This window comes from Muscardinus avellanarius, assembly GCF_963383645.1.
Source record: "Muscardinus avellanarius genome assembly, chromosome: 6".
NCBI lineage: Eukaryota > Metazoa > Chordata > Mammalia > Rodentia > Gliridae > Muscardinus > Muscardinus avellanarius.
Genome location: NC_137791.1, coordinates 92890871 through 92912554, shown reverse-complemented (window position 1 = coordinate 92912554; position 21684 = coordinate 92890871). Strand labels below are relative to the sequence as shown.

Genomic DNA, 21684 nt, shown 5'->3' with positions numbered 1-21684 from the left:
CATAGCAGATCAAAGGTGCTATTCTATACCCATTTCCTGCACCTAGACATCAGGTACAGACTTAGGCACCTAGAAGTATTTATAAACCAAAATATAATTATACAACTGATTTGGAAAATTGCCGTGACATATTCTTTCACTTTGTCTACCTAAGGATTTCTTGAGTCTGAGATAAATGTCACCTATTAGTGAGAAAACTACTTCCTACTTTCTTTGGCAGTGTCCAAAGTTAGGCTTTCTAGTCTGTATGATGCATCTGTTGGTTTTAAGGATGCAGTGGGTCATGTTCTCACCCTTTAGAGGTAAAATGTGCACGCATGCGCTCATGGGCACGTGCGCACACACACACCCACGCAGGATGAAAAAATCTCCCCAGATAACTCAATTTTATTCAAACTGATTGAGAACCCAATTTGTTATTCACAAAGTTCTTGTGCCCTTTAGCGATATAGGTTTTATTTTTAGAAAACACACGTCAAAGAAGTGATTTATCTGATTACCTGTTCTAATTTATTTTGCATTTTTCTTAAAAAATCGGATGTTACACTTGTTATTCCATTCTGCAAAGCTAACAGGTCTAGGCAGTGTTTGCCCTTTGGGAGTTGGATCACCTGTAATTAGCCAAGCTGATCATGGTGACCTGGAGAACAAGTCTATCATGTCATATAAGATAACTGCCATGCCAACAACTGAATTTAAATGATTTTAATTTATCAAACAACAGCTGTAGATTCTCTAGATATTTCTTCCTAAAGCACATACATGATTTAACAAAATAAACACAGGTGTATGCATTTCCATACTGGTAATAATCAAGAGTGACTGGAGATGGTAGAAATACAGAATTACCCATGTACAAGGTCGGGAACAGAAGTTGAAATGCAGAGAGTAAGAAGAGGCTCTGACACTCAAGTTTGGCTTCTTTGGACTGAAGCATGGGTGCACGTGTGGGTGTACATGAGGGTGCGTGTGTGGGTGCATGTGGGTGCGTGTGTAGGTATGTGTGTGCATCCTGGGCACACATCACCTTGCCTGCACACTTGCTCCAGCTTTACTCCATTGCCACTGAATAAGGCTCTGCCTGGGCTCTCAAACACTCTGAATCTTGTGGCCTAGTTTATACTGTGGGGTAAGACTTTACCATAGGGTCCTTGGGAAGGTTAAAAAGGTGATATGGGGATCCAAGTACGTGAAAATTCCAATAAAATATACTGTGCTCTTTCAGTCTAATATGGTAAATAGTCTACCTTCAAAGTGCATGAAGTGTCTCCATTTTATACATACATTCTCAGCTCTGTTGACTGCCTTACAAAGGACTATTGTTGCTAAATGTGCTGGAGATTAAAGGACTTGAGAAGTAAAGCTTTTCCAGTCTCTTTAAGGACCCAAGGAGAGTTCAAAGACATGCACAGTACAATGTTGTAGATTCTCTAATCATTTTAATATTGGAGCAGGCCACAGGCTCTGAGAGGTAGAGATGTCACAAGAGGTGAACCATGGACTGAGTATTATGAATGGAACTTGGATTTAAGGAGGTGCTGAAAATCAATTGGATATACACTGGTCCCCCCCTTTATCCACAGGTAATATGTTACAACCCCCGCCCCTCGATGCCTGGAACTATAGACGGTACCGAGCCTTATATATTTACTATGTGTTTCCTATACATATATGCCTATGATAAAGTTAAACTTACAAATTAGGCATGGTAAAAGATGAACAACAATAACTAGTAAAATACAGAAGTATAACAATATACTGTAATAAAATTTTTTTAAAACTTAGTTGTTTATTCCCACATTTTTTTATTTGATATTTTCAAATTGCAGTTACTGAAACTTCTAGGTTACTGAAAACTTTGGAAAGCAAGAGAGGACTATTACATACCATGGACTGCAGTCAAGTAGAATACTAGACTGCTTTTTCCTCTGTGAAAAAATATTAAAGACAAACTGTGCATGCTTATAATCGCAGTACTTGGGAGGCTGAGACAGAATGATTCTAGGTTCAAGGCCAGCCTCAGCAACTCAAATCATCAGCAACTTAGTGAGACCCTGTTTCAATATAAAAAATAAAATAAAAAGGGCTGGGAGTGGAGCTCACAGGTAAATCAGAGTGTAGCCCCTGGATTTAATCCAAGTAACCCTCCAACAAGAAGAAATAAAAAAATTAAATACAAAAACTATACATTTCATCAAGTCTTTACTGTTTATGTCTCACAGCATTGGCTGCCATCAGAATAGACAATTTTAAGCCACTTTACTAGGGGTGCAGATATTTTTTATGAACCTCAATTCAATTATATACAAAAGAACATTCTTTCCATCTTTCTATGATTTTGAAATATTTGGCCAAATTTGATTTGAACAGAAGAAAACTATTTTAGCAAACAGGTATCCTTTATACTCTTGCCGGAAGAACACTATGCTATCTGAGTGAGAAACTGCCAGTGCCTGCCAATCGTGGACGCACAGGGTAACTGATGGCAGGGACCTTGGATTTTGGCCAATAATTGCACGTTTTATCAATAGGAACAGGAATGTAGGTATAACCCTCCGGGATTGCTGTTTAAGACAGACAGTCACAAAACAAATCCGAGCACGTAAAAAGTAATTTCTAGTGGGTACTAGAAGTTTTAATTTTGGCCCTTTGTTTTTTGGGGAAAATGTGTCTAAATTGTTTGGAAGTTGATTTTTAAACTAAAATCACCAGTGTCAAAACATATCAACATTTTATTTATTTATTTATTTATTTATTTATTTGGTGGCACTGGGGGTGGAACCCAGAGGCTTTCTACCTCCAGGCTATACTCCCAGACCTATTTTATATTTTATTAGAAACAGGGTCTCACTAAGTTGCTGAGAGCCTAAGTAGCTGAGGCTGGCTTCAAACCTGTGCGATCCTCCTGTCTCAGCCTCCCAAGCGCGGGGATTACAAGCATGCACCACCATGCCCGGCTACATATCAACATTTTAAAGAAACATTCCTATCTTTGAATCAGGTTATTCCAATTTGTAATCTATTCTAAAGAGACACACAGAAGATAGATGTTTAGGTTGAAAGATGTGAAATTAAAAGCTTATTATGAGAGAAAAACTAGAGTAAATGATGGTTCACTTAGAGGATTATGCATACTTATAAATAAAATTTATAAAATATCTCTCTTATTTTAAATAGATGGAAATGTTAATTATAAATTAATAACAAGATTTAAAAATATGTGAATAGCATGACCAAAATAGTCATGCCATATATGCCTTGAAAAAGACTAGACTGATATACCATAAAAATATTAACAATGATTGTCTTTCATTTCAACAAATTGCACAAATTTCCACAATGTTAGCTTTTTATAACAAAGAAGATCTTTAGTGAAAATGAAGTTCCATTATCTTACTTTCTCAGGACAGATAGAAGCTGTATGACAGTTAAAATTAAGTTAATAAGGATATTTAAGTCTAGAATCTAAAATTCATTGTGATTTATCTAAAAAGTGAAACATTAGCAATTAGTTGTTGAAATCTAACTGGAAGACAGTGCTCTCATTGTCTTGACAGGCCACACTGCACCTATTTAAACTTTTGCTTTTTGCAAACCCTTTGCCAAAGAGTAGGTAGAGATATGGCTTTACTGCATGTATTTTTCCCCGTTAGCATATATGAAGGTTATTAAACACTTTATGATTCTTTTGAACCAATTTTCTCTTCTTAGCTCAATTCTGAGCAAACAAAAATAAGATTCACTCAAATCCATTCCTGAATGTCATACTGGGCTAAGTAAAAACTAACTCATTGATATACTACACATCTAGCCATAGTTCCATTGTTTATAAGCACCTACAATTTGTAATCAAATTATAATGTATTCATAGGCCACAAATGTGACTGTACCCTTGTTTATTTTTTCCTCTTAGTAGAAAATATGCTCCCAATGATGAAAAATAAAGGGTTCAGGGGAACATGAGAATGTGTGTGTAGCACGTGTGTGTACCTGCATTCCTTGCTCCTTTGCTATTGGCTTGATTTACACAGGGGTTCTCTTATTTCGAGTCTAACTGCCTCTTCTGCCCTTTTATACTTCACAAGCCACCAGGACAGACCATAGCTTTTAGGCTGCTTAGAGAGGGGCCAGTATCATTTTCATCAGACCGAGTTTCCTTATGGCACTTAGTACATTCACAAAAATCAGGCAGTGGATGTGAATGAAGGGAAATTGTGAAAAACATACACTTGGAATCCAAGGTCACCTTGTTTCCTGAGCTTGCTAGTGGAAAGACTGGTAGAGAAACTCTCCCTGTTGCCCCCAGGAAATGTCCTGTGGGGTCCAAGTTTTGTTTGCAGGGTGGTACTGGGGAAAACCAGCTTGTATAATCCCAGTCCTTGGGAGACTGACACAGAAGGAGTACAGATTCAGGGTCAGCCTCAGCAACTTAGTGAGGCCTTCAGAAACTCAGTGAGACCCTGTTTGAAAATAAAAAGGGCTGGAAGTATAGCTCAGAGGTAGAATGCCCGGTACCACACCAACCAACCCACCAACCAATCAACCAACAAATCCTTGTGCTGGGATACTCATAACAGGGATAGCATATGTGTTTGTCAAATTGGATCAAGAGTCAGTCCAAGAATTACTTCCTTAAGACCTGCTCTATGCCCAGACCTCTGCTGCATGCCTTTGGACATACAAAAAACACAACTCACCCATGGGTTCTGTCTTCAGAGTTCTTGGAAGTGCCCTAATGAAGTTGCTAATTTCCTGGCCATTTCCAAATACAACAACTCCTCATTTGCAGGTGGCACATTTGTAAATTCCCCTATTTGCTATAACTGATCAGTAATTGCAAATAAAATCATTTGCAGAGATGCACAGAGTAGCAAAATATCTGAGTGGCTCAATGTGCAGCTTCCCAGCTGAGGATGGCTTTCCACCTTCTTCAGCTCTCACACTGTGATCAGGTGCTCCTTCTGCACTCTACTTAGTTGGTCTGCAGATGTCTAAAATGGCCTGAGTGTTGTGTTGTTACTGTCTAGTGTTTCTGTGAACAAGAAGGCTGTGATGTGCCTTATACATCACAGAAAACACATGTCAGAAGAGCATCGTTCAGGCCTGGTTCTGGTGCTGTTGGCTGTGAGACCAGTGCTAATGAGAAAACTGATTCCCAGAGAGGCTAAGTAAATCTCCCAAGGTCACACGCCATGTGTTTGATAGAATATCATACCCACTGCCTGGGAAATGACTAGGGGAGATGGTAAAATTGAATGGAACAGCTGGGCATGGTGGTGCTCGCTTATAATCCCGGTCCTTAGAAGGCTGAAATAGGAGGACTGAAGGTTCAAGACCAGCCTCAGCTACTTAGGAGGCCCTCTGCAACTTAGCGAGACTGTTTCAAAATAAAGAATGAAAAATAGGGCTGGGGGTGTAGCTGGGAGGTAGAATGCCCCTGGGTACCATCGCCAGTACCGTAAAAAAAAATTTTTTTTGATCATGTGGCTTTAGTAGAAGTGTGTGTGTGAGTGTGTGTGTGTCTGTGTGTGTGTATGTTACTAAGGACTGAACCCAGGGACATTCTGCCTCCAAGTTACACTCCCATCTTTTTAAATTTTTATTTATTTATTTGTTTGTTTAGTTTTACAGTACTGAAGATTGAACCCAGGGGCATTCTACCTCTGAGCTACACTCCCAGCTTTTTAAAATTTTATTTATTTATTTGTTTGTTTTTTCAGTACTGGGGATTGAACCCAGGGGCATTCTACCTCCAAGCTACACTCCCAGCCCTATTTTTTTATTCTTTATTTTGAAACAGGGCCTCACTAAGTTGCAGAGGCCTCACTAAGTAGCTGCGGCTGGTCACGAGCCTGTGATCCTCCTATCTCAGCCTCCCAAGTACTGGGATTACAAGTGTGTGCCACCATGCCTGGCTTATTTTTTTGTTTTGAAACAAGGTCTAAGTAGATTGCTGAGAGTCTAGCTACATTGTTGAGGCTGTCCAGGAACCTGTGATCCTCCTATCTCAGCCTCCCAAGTATTGGGATTACAGTCGTACCACCATGCCCAGCTTTGGGTAAATAGGTTTCTTAAAGTGTTATGATACTCAAACCTTTCAGAATACCAACAACAATGAAAGATGTAAACATATTTCCATTTCATCTGATCCAGATAAAAATACTGAAGTATCAGTGGAGGTAAAAAGTAGCCAAACCACCATGCTGCTTGCGGAGATGAAGCAGTAGTGTGTTCTCTTTCCTACAGTGGACTCCTGAGCAAGCATTGGCCGGTTGTTCTTAGAATTATCCCAAGGGAGTGAGAAACTCCACCCCCCTAAGGGCCCTGAAATCTTTTTAGAACAGTAGTTCTGAACATGGGATGGATATTAAATCATCTGGAAAGTGTTTAGAAGCCCTGCTGCCCAGGTCACATGCAGACCTATGAAATCAGCATGCTGGAGTGGAACTCGGGCAGTAGCACTCTGCAAAACTCCCCTGGCGGTTCTGACGTACAGCCCAGGTGGAGAAAAACTGTTTTAGAAGGTCATCAAGTGCCTAGCACCTGGGGAGTTGTTAGTCCCAATATTCAGCCAAATTTTACTCAAACTAGCTGATGCGGGTAAATGTCGAAAGTAATCCATCCTTCCTCCCTCCCTCCTTCTCTTCTCTCCCCTCTCCCATCCCTCCACTTCTCTCTCTCTCTCTCTCTCTCTCTCTCTCTCTCTCTCTCTCTCTCTCTCTCTCTCTTCATTGAACCCAAGGGGTATTCTGCCTCTGAGATAGTGTCCAGCCCTTTCAATTATTATTAGTTGTTTTTTTTTTTTTTTTTTTGGTGGTACTAGGGTTCCTGGAAGCCCTTCTATCTGCGAGCTACACTCCCAGACCTATTTTTTATATTTTTATTTGGAAACAGGGTCTCTTAAAGCCAGCGAGACTGGCTTCAAACCTGTAGGATCCTTCTGTCTCTGCCTCCCAAGCGCGGGGATTACAAGCGTGTGCCACCACGCCTGCTCAATTATTATTAGTTTTTTTACTTTTAAACAGTCTTGCTAAGTTGCTGAGGCTGACCTCAAATCTGTGATCCTCCTATCTTAGTATCCCAAGTACTAGGATTCCAGGCATGTACCACTGCATCTAGTTGTAATCCATTTTCTTAAACCTCCTCTCTCTGCCCTTTTTAATTTTGCTCTCCCTTCCTATCCTGAGAGATGGATGTTACTATCTCTCAGATACAGAGAACAAGCCTAAGTGGGTACCTCCTAAATCTAAGGCCATTTATAGTTAAATGTTTTGAAACAAGTTCCTGATAAGTCAAGGCTACACATCAAAGCCAATGAACAGACACATGAGTTGCAGCAAAGGAATTGTTATTTCTATCAATAAGACCCTAAAAGCCAAAGATAAAACCCAACATATACCTACTGAGCATTAATTATACTCTTCTTTTCCCAAACTATAATTCTGGTTCACATTCCTTTTTGGAGGCAATACTTTAATTTTTCTTTTTTTTTTTTTTGTGGTATTGGGGATGGAACCCAGAGACATTCTATGTCCAAGTTACACCCCCAGCCTTACTCTTTAGTCTTTATTTTGAAACAGGTTCTCACTGAATTGAAAAGGGCCTCACTAAGTAGCTGAGGCTGTCCTTGAACTACGATCTGCTGTTCTCAGCCTTCCAATTGCTGGGATTACAAGCATGCGCCACCATGCCTGGCTCTTTAATTTTGTTTTAAATGTACCAACCCACAAAAATTGTTGAACATCTCTTACATATAAAATACTGATGGAGTAAGCAGAGAGGAGATAGGCCAATAATTACTGAAGGTGAGTGATCTCTGAATCCAAAATCATTGGATAATGACAGGTGCCATTAGAACGTATGTGACATTGAACTTACAGGTGTAAATATTCTATGCTGCAAAGCAAGCCACACCCTTGGTTCAGTACCCAAATGGCTCCCCTTGGACTGTCTGCACTGCACTCATATCTCAGGAGATGGGCGGGACTCCCTGTCCTAGGATCCATGCAGAGCAAGGGGGAAGTTTCTAGGAATTTAGTTCTAAGAACATCACCTGCAACTCTGTTTTGCAGACCACACCACCACAGCTTTCAGCTCTAACCTGGAGACACCCAAGGCAGTATTGTGCTTGGACTGGTCAAGGTAAGACATGGATGTGACACAGAAAACATATTTACAAACTAACTCTACTAGGTTTTATAATGGTAATACCAATGAAATAGAAATGAAATAAATGAGACCTTGCTTCATACCAGGTACCATTTTTTTTTAGTGTTTTATCTTGCTTCTCACTAACTCTAAGTGGTAGACATAATTATTACACCTGTTTTGCAGGCAGGAAAACCATGAATGAAGGACATCAGGGTCTTATAAGTAATTAAGTGGCAGAATGGGGATTTGAACCAGGTGATCTGACTCTAAAGTACACATCCTGAACCACCACACTTGATGTCCCCCACAAGTCTTGGCTGCAGGCACAAGAAGCAAAGGCAAACCGAGCGTGGTGGCGCACACTTGTAATCCCAGTACTTGGGAGGCTGAGATAGGAGGGTCGCACAGGTTCGAAGCCAGCCTAGGCTACTTAGTGAGGCTCTCAGCAACTTAGTGAGACCCTGTTTCCAAGTAAAGTATAAAACAGGTCTGGGAGTATAACCCCAATACCACCAAAAAAAAAAAAAAAAAGCGAAGGCAATTGGCAGAGTCGGCCTGGGATCAGCCTTGGAGAACCATGGAACCTGTGGTTGCCATAAGGTGGAGGCTTCCTCTTCTATCCTTTGGCCTTATCCTGCTGTATAAAGTAGATTAGGATCCTAAGACATCTTAATAAACTGCATTCTGAGTTAGTGTCAAGGAGAGAAGCGGCAACAGCCTCTCCTGTATGCCAAGACCTAGTTGGTGCCGTTCAGAGGTGGCATGCCATGTTTTTGCTTATCTGCGCTCTAAAGGGGGCATCAGGAGCCGCTCATGAGTCTGGAGATGGAGCAAGGAGTACACTGAGCAAATCTCACTGTTTATACAGCTGCTGGCCCAGCTCTGTACCTAAGGAGGGATTGGTGGGTACAGAAAGAAAACTACAATTCTTTGAGCTCAGCCTGACAGGAAAAAGGGGCAGCATGCAATGATAAAGCCTGGCAGGGTGGGGGACATGGGGCCTCAGCTGAGAGCAGTAGCTCAGGAGGCAGGGATGAGGGAGGGGCGGCTCACTGCCACCTCCGCTGGGTCTGGAGAGCCCTGTCCTGCCCTGTCACTCATTTTCTAGTGAACCAAAGGCTCTGTGGGGCAGAAAGAGCAAATTCAGATCCACTTTTCCCTCCTGCTCTGAGCCTCTAATCTGAGACACACCTGGCAGAGAGCGGCCTTTGGCTCCGAAGTCCTGGTCTGTCAAATATCTGGCAGCGTCTTGATCTTTGCCCTTGCTGCCCTCTCCGGCTGGGCTAAGCATCTCTAATAAGTGGCCTGCTGGGCAGATCCCTCAACTCTTCTCTAACTCAGAGCAGGGGTGCTGCGTATGCATTTCATTCTCTACCCAAAGCTCTGATGGCTTCCTGATGGGGGTCCTTCGGAAGCCAGGGTTGCCGTGTAATTGCTGAAGTCGCTATTGAAATTCAGTTTTGGATCCCTGAGCACAAAGTTCTGAAGGCGCCCATGGAGAAGGAGCGGGCTTTGCATCCTGTGGACTTGCGCTACCCTGACAGAATCCTGAAGCCTCATTTTTTGTGTGGTCTCTTTCAATACCTTCTGAAAGTTCTGGGAGAGCTATTTCTTGATAATTTTTTCCTTCTTGCTTAGGGTCAAACTACAGGAAAGCAGAAGAGATGTGAGATCTAAAGCCTTCTGGATCCTACCACTTAGCCACTGGTGCCATCTCTGGTGGCACCAATGAAATGTCCCTGAGCCTTCCTCACCCAGGGGGGAGGCCAGCCTCCGTGAAGCTGGGGATGGCCCTTCTTTAAGACAAACATCTTGAAAGGGCACGGTGACTGGAGGCAGCTGCGTCTCTGCCTGTTAGAATATTAAAGAACTCTTTTTTCCCCTCTTAGAAAGTCCAAGTAGATTATCTTTGAGTTCTCAAACCCCTACATGCATTTTCCTTCTTTTGCAAGTTGTCACGTGGTTAACAAAAATAGGCTTCAGTTCAAACAAACAAAAAATATGCAAATTTCTTCAATAGAGCAGCCCTACCATGGACCATACCTTAAGTATTCAAGGTGGAAAAATTGACTATGGTGTAGTGCTGGGGTCAGGGGTCAGGGACAATACTCAGGGTTAAAACCTCAGGTGAAAGTGAATACTTGAGCACACTGACAGTGATCTCTCTCCTCTCCAGCTAGGAGTTACTGGGAAGGCTTGGCAAGTGATCAAACAGCATACAGAAGCATTATGCTCCGCAAGACGGGGGCAACATGCACACTGACTGCCCCAGCATACCGACCCTGCCAGCATCTTCTGATTGTAAGCAGGTGAGCTCTAAGGTTTCCAGTCTGCTCTGGAAGGCATGATGTTAGACAGGTCTCAGAGAACTGTATGAAAAAAGTCACATCACGTCGATCTCCATTGGACACACTCATTTGAGCAGTACCGTCTCCCACTGAATGCAATATGACATGTATAAAAAGGCACACCACATGTGCCATGAAAAGCCAATTAAACTCTGACATGTACTTTGTTATTGTACAAAATTCCTATTTAATTGAAAGATCTCTTTTAGACCCATGTAGACATGACGGTGTCGTATCCCTTTTGTTAATTCATCAGAAAGAAAATACACACCAAATGAATTCATTAAGGTATTCCAAAAACGTTCACACTCAAGGGTTTGACTCTTCTGAATTCCTTCTCTCTCTCTCTCTCTCTCTCTCTCTCTCTCTCTCTCTCTCTCTCTCTCTGCTAATCTGCTACTAGAGGTAGATCCCAGAGGCACTCTACCTCCGAGTAACACCCTTAGCCCTTTTTTATTTATTTATTTTTTGGTTTTGATTCAGGGGTCTTGCTAAGTTGCTGAAGTTGGTCTCAAACATGCAATCTTCCTGTCTCAGTCTCCCAAAATACTGAGATTACAGGTGTGCACCAACATGCCTGGCTTAAACCTTTTATTTAAAAATAATTTCTAGCCGGGCATGGTGGCACACACTTGTAATCCCCACACTTGGGAGGCTGAGATGGGAGGATCGCACAGGTTCAAGGCCAGCCTCAGCTACTTAGTGAGGCTCTCAGCAACTTAGTGAGACCCTGTTTCCAAATAAAATATAAAAATAGGTCTGGTAGTATAGCCTGGAGGTAGAAAGCCCCTGGGTGCCACCAAAAAAAAAAAAAAAATTCTGATTTATAGAAGAGGAAGACATCACAAAGAACCAACACTACCAGTTTCCGCAGCATACCGACTGGCAAAGCTCTATTAGAATACCTGAATTTAAGTATAAGAACTGCTATTGTCTGGCTGTGTGATGGCTGACCTGCAGTTTCCTTATTTTGAAGCTGGGATAAGTCCCAGTTGTGTTGTAGCATCTGACGTGAGGGAACATCTGCCAGACCCTTCATAAACCCTAAAGCACAGCAGAGTACTGTGCAAACATTAGTCACCATTATCAGTCCCTACAGGGTATCATGTAGATGCCGCCTAGCCCCCGAGGGGCTTACGGTCTTGTTCACAGTAACACTCTACAGGTATTTTTCAGTACAGTTGGCATAGGGCTTTCATGTCTGTTAGGTAATTTGACCTTGGCAATAATCCTTCGCAGGCAGACGACAGCACACCTTCGTTCATTCTATATTTTACCCTGATTTTGTCAGAGTTGCTTCTGCATAGTGGCTAACCCTTCTCTGAACCTGTCTGCCTGCCCTCGGTCTTGTCGACACTGTGGGTAACTTCATCCCACATGAATGGTGCTTTGTCCACACCGGGTCACTCTGTCTGTTTTACCTGGTCTGAACCTTCTTATTTTTCAGATGCAAAACTTCTCTGCAACCCTGTCCTGCTCTGGGAAACGGCCACCTCTCCCTGGCTTTCCTGGGTGGTGCTCCTCCCCATTCACCTTCTGCCTGGTGGGGCCGTTCAGGGGTGGGGCTCACTGGTCAGCTCCAGCTGTTTCCAGTTAACCTCACCCTGCTTTCCTCTGTGGGACGGCAAAGCAATTCAACAAATCAGCCTTTTCAAAGACTGGAAACATTTACATTCAGACAATGTAAGGCAAAACTCTTACCTTGCAAGTCCAATGCCATGGTTTCGATCCCCAGTACCAAAGAGGAAGAGACAAAAAGAAATCCCAGTACAAAAAACAGTACAAATGAGCTAAGAATGAAAAGTGGCCACACCATCTTGCCTTTCTAACTTGGGATAAAACACAATTCAGCTTGCTTGCTTGCTTTCTTCCTTTCTTTTTGGTATGGGGACTGAATCTGGAGGCTTTCTACCTCCGAACACAACCCAATCCCCTTAAAATTTATTTTCCCCCTTTGGAAACAGGGTCTTGCTAGTTTGCTGAGGGTTCTGCTAAATTGCTGAGGTTGACCTCAATTTTGCGATTCTCCTCTCTTAGCCTCCCAAGTTCTTGGATTTTGGGTGTGCACCATCATGCCTTGCTAGAGTTCAGCTTTTTAACCCATAAATTTTAAGTAAACAATGCTCCCCCTACACACGCTTTATTAACCCTGGCTTTCCTCTCCTGATCGTCTCACATTTTCTCAGAGGCCTGGTGGTGGTGGTTGTAGTAGTGTAGCCTTTATTGACCTGGAAAATTCATGTAGAATTAGTTTGGGGGGGATTTTCATAGAAATTTTGAGTATTCCCTCACCCCACTTGCACTCACAAAGAGTTCAGACTCACCACGTAACTAAATAAACTCATTAACTTATATACACCTAAGTCTCCTTCCCTTTCAAAGCTAATTGTGCCACTCTCAGATTGCAAAGAAAACCACACTCGCTGTAGCTCCTGGCCTAACAACTTTCTTTTTTTGACAATAACTTGGGGTTCCTTTTTCACCAGTTAGAACAAGATGTTGTCTGTCCTACAGTTAAAAGTCCAGCTGAGGTCAGACCATGCGTGGGGCAGCTGGAGGGAGAGAAAGGAAATGCCGATCTCATCTGCAGGGAGGAGGGACCTACAGTGAGGGAGGCCGCTGGCCTTGGATTCTACCCAAGGGTACTCTGTCGTTGACTATCCAAAAGAGAGCCTTATAAGGCCATCTTCTACAAGGCAAGTCTACAGTGGCGCCCAAGGGCAGGCTGGAGGGACAGGATGGAAATCTTATTTAAGGATGTCAGTAAATGCCTGCTCAGCTTCATCCTATCGTCCCTGAGCAATACGGTACCAAAAACTGAAAGTTATAAATAAATCCTCCCAGGCTTGCCGCCCTCTCTCTGAGGTTACTTCTCAGCCTTCTGATGAAAGTCTTCTGCCTCCCAGAAGGCCCTGTTAAGAGTATCTGACAGTTTTTACTGGAAAGTTCTTTCTAGTGCACAATCCAAATGTACCTTGTGACTAATTCCAGGCTTTTGGATTTTACTTCTTTGAGGAATTGTAATAACTAATTCTGAAATTATGAAGAAACATTAGCTTTTTTTTTTTTTTTTTTGTGGTACTGGGGATTGAACCTCCAAGCTGCACTGAAAGCCCTATTTTATTATTTATTATGAAACCGAATCTAAGTTGCAGAGGGCCTCACAAATTGCTGAGGCTGGCTGTGACCCGGGATCCTCCCGTCACAGCCTCTCATGTACTGGGATTACAAGTGCCCAACTAACTTATTTTGTGTTGTGTGTGTTTTTCTCTTTCTGATCTGCAAGCTGAGTGAGGATGGAGCAAGGGTGGAGAACTTCCTCAAATGGACACAAGTGGTTGTGACTTGGAGGCAGGGTACTCGGTGAGCAGTCATTTTGTAAGAACAGCTTCTCACTCCCCCAAGGAACAGCTTGCCAGAGCAGGCTAGGAACTGGATTTGGCAATGCTTTTATTTTGGTACTGGGGATTAAGCCCAGGGGCATGCTGCCTCTGAGCTATACTTCTAGCCCTTTTTATTTTGAAACAGGGTCTCACTAAATTGCTGAGGGTCTCGATAGGTCACTGTAATCCCTCCAAGTACTGGGATTACAGGCATGTACGACCATGCCTGGCTTTAGCAATGTTTGTAGGATCTGAGACTTTGAAGGTCTTGAAAAGGAGCCTGGCAATCTCCTGCTGGGGTTATGGGAATACCTCCAGAGTAAGGAGTCTCTGACTGCAGTCTTGCTCCCTTCCCCAGAGGTGGCCAACAGAGGTTTCCCCAAAGCATAGATCCAGTCACTTAGTGGCCACCCCTGCTCTTCTTCTGACGACTCCATCCACTCATAGCCTGGAGGCCCTCCCTCACCGGGCTCTATGCAGTGTGTAGCTGCCCCTCTGCCCTCTTGCCTGCAGGCAGTCCTGTGGAATCACAGGCTTACCTCCCTTCTTTAAAAAAATTTCTGGGGCAGGAGGATTTCAGGTTTGAGGCCACTGTGTGACAACTTGGTGAGACCCTGCTTCAAAATAAAAAATAAAATAGGGCCAGTGGTGTAGTGCAGACATAGAATGCCCCTGGGCTCAACCCCTGGTACCACAAAAAAGTTTATTTTTAATTGACAAATAAATATAGTGTATATTTATGGTATACAACATGACGTTTTTATATATGTATTCACTGCAGGACAGCTAAGTCAGGCAAGGTAGCATACAAGTTTCTTCACGTACTTACACGTGTGTGTGTGTGTGTGTGTGTGTGTGAGTGTGTGTGTGTGTGAGTGTGTGTGTGTGTGTGTGAGTGTGTGTGTGTGTGTGTGTGAGTGTGTGTGAGTGTGTGTGTGTGTGTGTTGAGAACACTTAAAGCAATTTTCAAGCATACAATATATTGTTATTAACTATAGTCTCCATGAAGTAACAACAGATCTCTTGAGCTTTTCCCTCCTAACTGAAATCTGTGTCCTGTGATCAACATCTTCCCAGTTTCTCCCACTCCAACCTCTGTTAATTTCCAGTTTCCTTCCTGCTCCTATGAGTTTGACTTTTTTAGGTTCTACGATATGAGATCACATGGTATTTGTCTTTCCGTGGCTGGTTCATTCCACTTACTGTTTTCCAGGTTCATCCATGTTGTCATGAATGGCAGGATTTCCTTTTTGAAGGCTGGATAGTGCTCCATTGTGTATATGTACCACACTCACTTTCCTTTTCCTGCCTGCTCCACTCCAGCCTCCTCGCTAGCTCTTCTCCAGCCAGTTCCTTTTTGGCCCTGCCTCAGCCAGGCCATCACTTCCCCAAAAGTCAGCCCTGGCTCTTCCTCTGCAGAGCTGGGTCTTCCCCTCTAGGCTCCCACCGGTTTTGCTGGTATGATCAATTAGCAAATCGCTGCATTGACTTGCCCTCCCCCAAGATGAATCAGACAGTTTCATTTAATTTTGGAACCCCTTTTTAATGTTTAATGAAGTTCATAGATTCACTGAAAGATAATAATAGAATATAGATATTGAAAGGTTATATTATCAACCTTAAAAGTGAGTCTGAAGTGAACTTCTCAAGGAACAAATGTTTAAAATTCATGAGCTGAAATGGGTTTCTCAAAATCAAGATTTTTATTGAAGCTTTTCCCACTCACAAAGCAGCCTTTGAACCTATTTCAAGCCAGCAGTGGAATGCAGGAATGTTGAGATTTGTGAGGAGGAGTGGCCATCTAATATCAGAGTTCAGGATGGCCAAGGACAGAAGATGATCCAATGACAACCCTGGCCTAGACTTTAGGAAGGCCAAAGACGGATGCAGGGAGGAAAGAACCAGTATCAGGAGAGTCCGGTGCCCGCATCTCAGATGGGAAGGCGCATTCTTAAGAGGATTCCTTTGTTTGATCAACAAATATTGACAAAGTGCCCATGATTAGCCAGCCACGGAATCTGTGAGGACTTACAGGATGGAGTCCCTCTTACAATGCTCACAGTCCAGCGGGGAGGACAGACACTCTCAGGGCCCTTTTGAGACAGTGGGAAAGGTCTACACCAGTGGGGCTCGCTCACCTCGAAGCCATGGCCTTGCTCCTCCCTTGCTGACGTCCTCATGGGTCCTCACCCTTGGCATGGCTCCTCTGCCCACCAAGCACTGCTTGTTCACCCAGCTTCCACCCTAGAAACCTGCTGTGCACTCTGTATATACAATTACATGAAACTACCTATGTATTTGTTTCTGTCTGAAGCTCATACTCCCTGAGAAAGGGACCTTGTTTATTTTATTCAAGGCTGCGTACTCTGAAACTAAAAGAGTGCTGGCCAAATAATATATTCATTCATTCATTCATTCATTCATTCATTCATTTATTCATTCATCTGACATGAAAGCATATTTTACACACCAGGCACTGGTCTGGGCCCTTGGTGATCTACAAGGGAATAAACTCCTTACCTTTGTGAGACTTATTTTCTGGTCAAATAATGAAAACAGTTAATATTTATCAAGTGTTTTCTATGGACAGTCTTCATGACACATAATCTTTGCACCAACCTATAGTGTGGTTGGAATCCCCACTTCCCAGGAGGATGAAGCCATGGTTTGTGTATGGTAGCGTTATGGCTAGGGAGTCCAGTTGTGGAGTGCATGGTCTTCACCCCTTGTGATGGTGCCCCTTGCCTATATAGACATAGCAAGTGTCCAGTAAGTACTTGTTGTGGCAACAGCTAGAGGTTGATCAAGTGGTAGGAGAACAAGGACCTCATGCTGGGGTAGGGGGAGGCCAGGGGGACTCACGAGGAAAGTGACAAGATCCTGGAAACTAGCAAGAAGTTCAAAGGCTGGAAGGGTCAGGGGTGTGTGTGTGTGTGTGTTTGTGAGTGAGAGAGAGAGAGAGAGAGAGAGAGAGAGAGAGAGAGAGAGAGAGAGAGACTGGTGTGTGTGTGGGGGGGTTAGGGATTCCAGGCTAAAGGACAGTGTCTACAAAGGTGCACAAGTATATTGTGGTTGGAGTGTCAGGGAGGCTGGAGAGAAGGGGCCCAAGTAATAGAGTGAAGGGATATTGTGAAGACCTCCCCTGTGCCCTGATAGGTAGCTTATTCTTGGTCTTAAAGGTACTTCCTTAAGAAGGAAGACCCTTAGAAATGACCTGGTCCCATAAGTAAAAATTAATTTGGAGAAAAAAGAGGAAATTGGTACCTAAAAAGATCAAAATAACAGAAATGGGATTGTTAATGACCTTAGATTTAATGGATCATGAATAAAAGGTGTGACCAAGATTTGGAATACAGGAGAACCACACTCTCTTCCCACAGGGAGATTTTATTATACATCTCAAAGTCACTATACCAGCTTCTTTTTGTTAAATTGAAGTCCCTTCCTCTAGTTACTCATGACTTCTGGGACCTCAAGAAGATCTAAAGATACTAAATTCATGATGACAGTTTTAAGATGGATGAGTAGCTCATTATCTTCCAAGCAGATGGCTTTGATTCTGTTGCAGAGGTACAGAAAACAAACAGAACAAGATTTCTCCAGAAGGAGAGAAGTGTTGATCTAGGTAAAGAAGTAGACCAAGAGCAGCTCCAGGGATCCAGGGAAAGTGCTCTGGGAATTTGCAAATTGTGCTCCTACTTTTTTTCTCTTTCTTTTTACTGGTACTAGAATTGAACCCAGAAGTGCTCTACCATTGAGCTACATATTTTTATTGAGCTAAATATTTTTTATTTTTATTTATTTATTTATTTGGTGGTACTGGGGGTAGAACTCAGAGGCTTTCTACCTCCAGGCTATACTCCCAGACCTATTTTATATTTTATTTGGAAACAGGGTCTCACTAAGTTGCTGAGAGCCTCACTAAGTAGCTGAGGCTGGTTTTGAGCCTATGCAATCCTCCTGTCTCAGCCTCACAAGCACAAGGATTATAAGTGTGCGCCCCCGCGCCCGGCAGCCCTTCTTGTTTTAGAAACAGGGTCTCACTAAGTTGCCCAGGTTGGCCTCAAACTTGTGATCCTATCTCAGCCTCCCCCATAGTCAGGATTACAGGCATGAGCCACTGTGCCTGGATATACTCATGCTTTTTCATTTATCTACTTATTTATTATTATTATTATTATTATTATTATTGTTATTATTTGTGGTTCTGGGGGGTTGACCCAGGGCCCTGTGTCTGCTAGGTAAGTACTTTATCACCAAGCCACGTCTCTAACTCTATATGTATACTTTTTTTTTGGTGGTGGTACTGGGGGTGGAACCCAGGGGCTTTCTACCTCCGAGCTATACTAGGAGACCTATTTTATACTTTATTTGGAAACAGGGTCTCACTGAGTTGCTGAGAGCCTCACTAAGTAGCTGAGGCTGGCTTTGAACCTGTGAGATCCTCCTGTCTCTGCCTCCCAAGCACGGGGATTACAAGTGTGCGCCACCACGCCCAGCTATATGTATACTTTTTTAATCAGCAAGACCAGATTCATTTTGTGCATTCCTGTCTACACAGCCCCTAGCACAGTGTCAACACCCGCTAGCTGCTCATTAAATTTATGTTCATGAGACCAAAAGACCAGAATGCAGACTAAATCATACCATCATGGTTGAGTCCTACAAGTTCTCTCCCCTTCAATACACAAGCATAATCCAAGTTTCTGTTGAGGACAGAAATGGCCGGAAGAAGTTAGAAAATGTATTTCCTATTCTTTGCAAAGCCCTAGTACTAAGTGGTAGAGAAGTAAATGATGCTCTGTTCAGTTTGTTTCTACAAGTGTCAAAGCATGTTCAGGGACCAGAATAAATATAGCAGAAGACCTGGTTTTTATACCATTAGTTTCTGCTGTGAAAAGGCACTCTGGTGGACCTCATAATCTCTTCTGTTCTCTCTGGGTATTTTCTTGTAATCCCTTTCAGAAACTAAATCTCACACCTCTGTTTAAATTGGAAAGAAAGGCTAATCTCTGTTAAGGTTTTCAGTTTTAGATGCTTTTTTTTTGTGTGTGGGTCTGGGGATTGAACCCAGGGGCATTCGACCTCCAAGCTACTCCCTGCTCTATTTTTTATTCTTTATTTTGAAACAGGATCTCACTGAGTTGCAAAGGGCCTCACTAAGTAGCTGAGGCTGTCCGCAAACCACAACCCTCCGGTCTCAGCTTCCCAAATGCTGGGATTACAAGTGTGCGCCAACACACCCAGCTCTAGATGCTATTTCTTCTAATATTTTTCCAACATTAGGAAAATCCAGGTTCATGCTCTCGGGAGGTTTATGGTCTGGAGAGGTGTTGGGGAGAGAGGTGTCCATGATAATAATTCTGTATGACCATCAGGCTTCATATTTTACCATTATGCCACGTGAGTATTGAGAGAAGTAAGTTAACAGGAAAGAAAAGGGGATAAGACCACCTATGAATTAGAAAATGACAAAAGCACTTGAATACAAACTTCTGTTCTAAGGCAAGTACCAGTTATCATGAAAGACTATGGGGGAAATTTTCCCTTGGTGTGTCCAGGAGAAAATCTCAATATCTGGAACGAATTCTTAAACACTGCACATTTCTCTTTTGGCGAGGTTAACTGATAAATGAGATCCAAAGGAACAAACAGCTGTTTCTTTTGGAAACATATATATGAATTATTTGGAGTTGTGATTTTCTAACCTTCAGTTAGTAAAACCATAAATAGCTAACATGGAGTTACACTATATAAGACTTCTATAGCAAACTTTGAAATTAATAGCATATAACCTATTAGTATAAAGGCTTACGGGAAAAGTTCTAGTGAAGTATTATTTAGAAGTTTTGGAGGAAGAGTGGACTGTGTTAAAGAGAGCAAGAGCAATGGCTTCTGTCTTCTCAGTAGAACTGTTTCCCGTCCGTCCCTCTTCTACCTTGGCTGAGAGCAAGACAGGAGTTGCCAACACTGCATTTCTAACCTTCCTTTGAAAACACTGCCCATGGAAAAAGTTATTTCAGGCATTAGAGTTAAAACTTTCTCCCCCCCTTCGTATGTGTGTGTGCAAATCTAGACTCTTTCCCACTGTATTTATGGCAAGCCTGGACTTGTATGAAATAAACAAGCATAATCTCAAAAGTATCTTGTTGAACAGTGTATCCTGGCCACAAACTGTGTACCAAAAAGAACCCGAAAGGAAAGCAAAATGGCCCTAAGGTTTACAACAGAAACTACATCCTAAAATGAATTTTTTTCAGAGTTTGTGTTTTATGTTTACCCACAAGTTAACTACCCAGCTTGATTACTGTTTGAAAATTGCTAAGCCCCAGTAAGTGAATATTAAGAACTATGAAACCCAATTTTTAAAAAGTCTTTCCATCTACCCAGTTAGAAGGACAAACAACTTTCTAAAAGTTCTTACTTTGTTCTAACCGACAAACCCCCCTTTTTTCTCTAGGTCACCTCCCTACACACCTAAGCCAAGAACGAAGAAGGAAAAAAAAAAAAAGACCTTTCTGGGTCCCCAAAGAGCGGGGGCGCGGTGTTTGCTTGGGATTTGCCAGCTGTTCGCCCCAGCTGGGTGCGCACAGTGGGCGGGGGAGCCCGAGGTCCGGGAAACCTTTTCTCCCCGTCTGCACCCAGTGGTGCGAGCGCTCGCCCTTTGGGCACGCGCACCCAAGCCGAGAGCCACCCCGGGGGAGGAGCGCGGCGCCGGCGCGGTGCCCACCTTGCTCGCAGGTGCCCTTGCTGACCGCGGAGAGCGCCTTCTCGCCGCGGGCCAGGGCGCGCAGGCTGGCGGCGCGCAGCCGGCACGGGTTGGCGTAGGTGGCGCCGTCGCTGCCGCACACGGGGTGGCGGCTCTTGCACTCGCACACGCCGCCCGCGCCCGCCGCGCCCGCCTTGCCCTTGCGCCGCCGGCGGCTCTTCACGCACTCCAGCCCCGCCGCGCAGTGGCCGCGGCCCGCGCGCCCCGCCCCGCACGGCTCGCCCTCGCCGCGGGCGCACTCGGGGCAGCAGCCGCACCAGTCGCGCGTCTCGCCCAGCGGGCAGCCCTGCGCGGGCAGCGGCGGGCAGGCGGCCGGCAGGCAGGGCCCGCAGGCGTCCGGCGCGGTCGGCGCGGACGGCGGCAGCAGCAGCAGCAGCAGCAGCCCCGCGGCGCCGAGGGCCAGGGCGCGCAGCGGCGGGCGCTCCATGCGGGCGGCGGCGGGGCGCGAGTGAGCGGGGCGCGGGCCGGAGCCTGGAGCCTGGAGCCTGGAGCCCGCCCGCGCCCCGCCCACCCCGCCTCCAGCCCAGCAGTGCACACTTTTTTTTTTTTTTTTTTTTTTTTTTTTAAATTTTGGTACCGGGGCTGGAACCCAGGGGCACTGTATCTGGGAGCTATACCCCTAGCCCTAGTTTTTAGTCTATGTATTATTTTTTTCATCTCGAGGGAAGGCAGTTTTACTTATTTTTATGTGGATCACGTTGAAAATGGCATGCATTCAGACGGTGCTCGGTGCTCCCTAGTCTTTTTATTTTGGAAACAGGGTCTCCTTGAGTTGCCAAGGGCCTCCCCAAGTAGCGGAGGCTGTCTGAGAACCTCGATCCTCCGAACTCCGCCTCCCCGAATGCTGGGATTACAAGCCTGCGGGGTCTGGGGATGGAACCCAGGAGTATTCAACCTCTGAGCTACACCCCCTGCCCTATTTTTTTATTATTTATTTTTAGACAGGGTTTCACTAAGTTGCAGAGGGCCTCACTAGCCGTCTGGCAAACCACAATCCTCTAATCTAAGCCTCCCGAAAGCTAGGATTACAAGC

At 44.0% G+C, this 21684-nt stretch overlaps 1 protein-coding gene across 1 annotated transcript in view; it reads right to left on the bottom strand.

Moving 5' to 3' along the window:
• The window catches only part of IGFBP7 (insulin like growth factor binding protein 7), a gene marked incomplete at its 5' end in the record, with an annotated part of 87026 nt that extends 65948 nt beyond the window's left edge, over positions 1 to 21078 (bottom strand). The window contains one exon of the mRNA XM_080697062.1: positions 20613 to 21078. Within this exon, the coding sequence (XP_080553188.1) occupies positions 20613 to 21078 (466 nt within the window). The remainder of the gene's footprint in view (positions 1 to 20612) is intronic.
• Between the last annotated feature and the right edge of the window lie 606 nt (positions 21079 to 21684).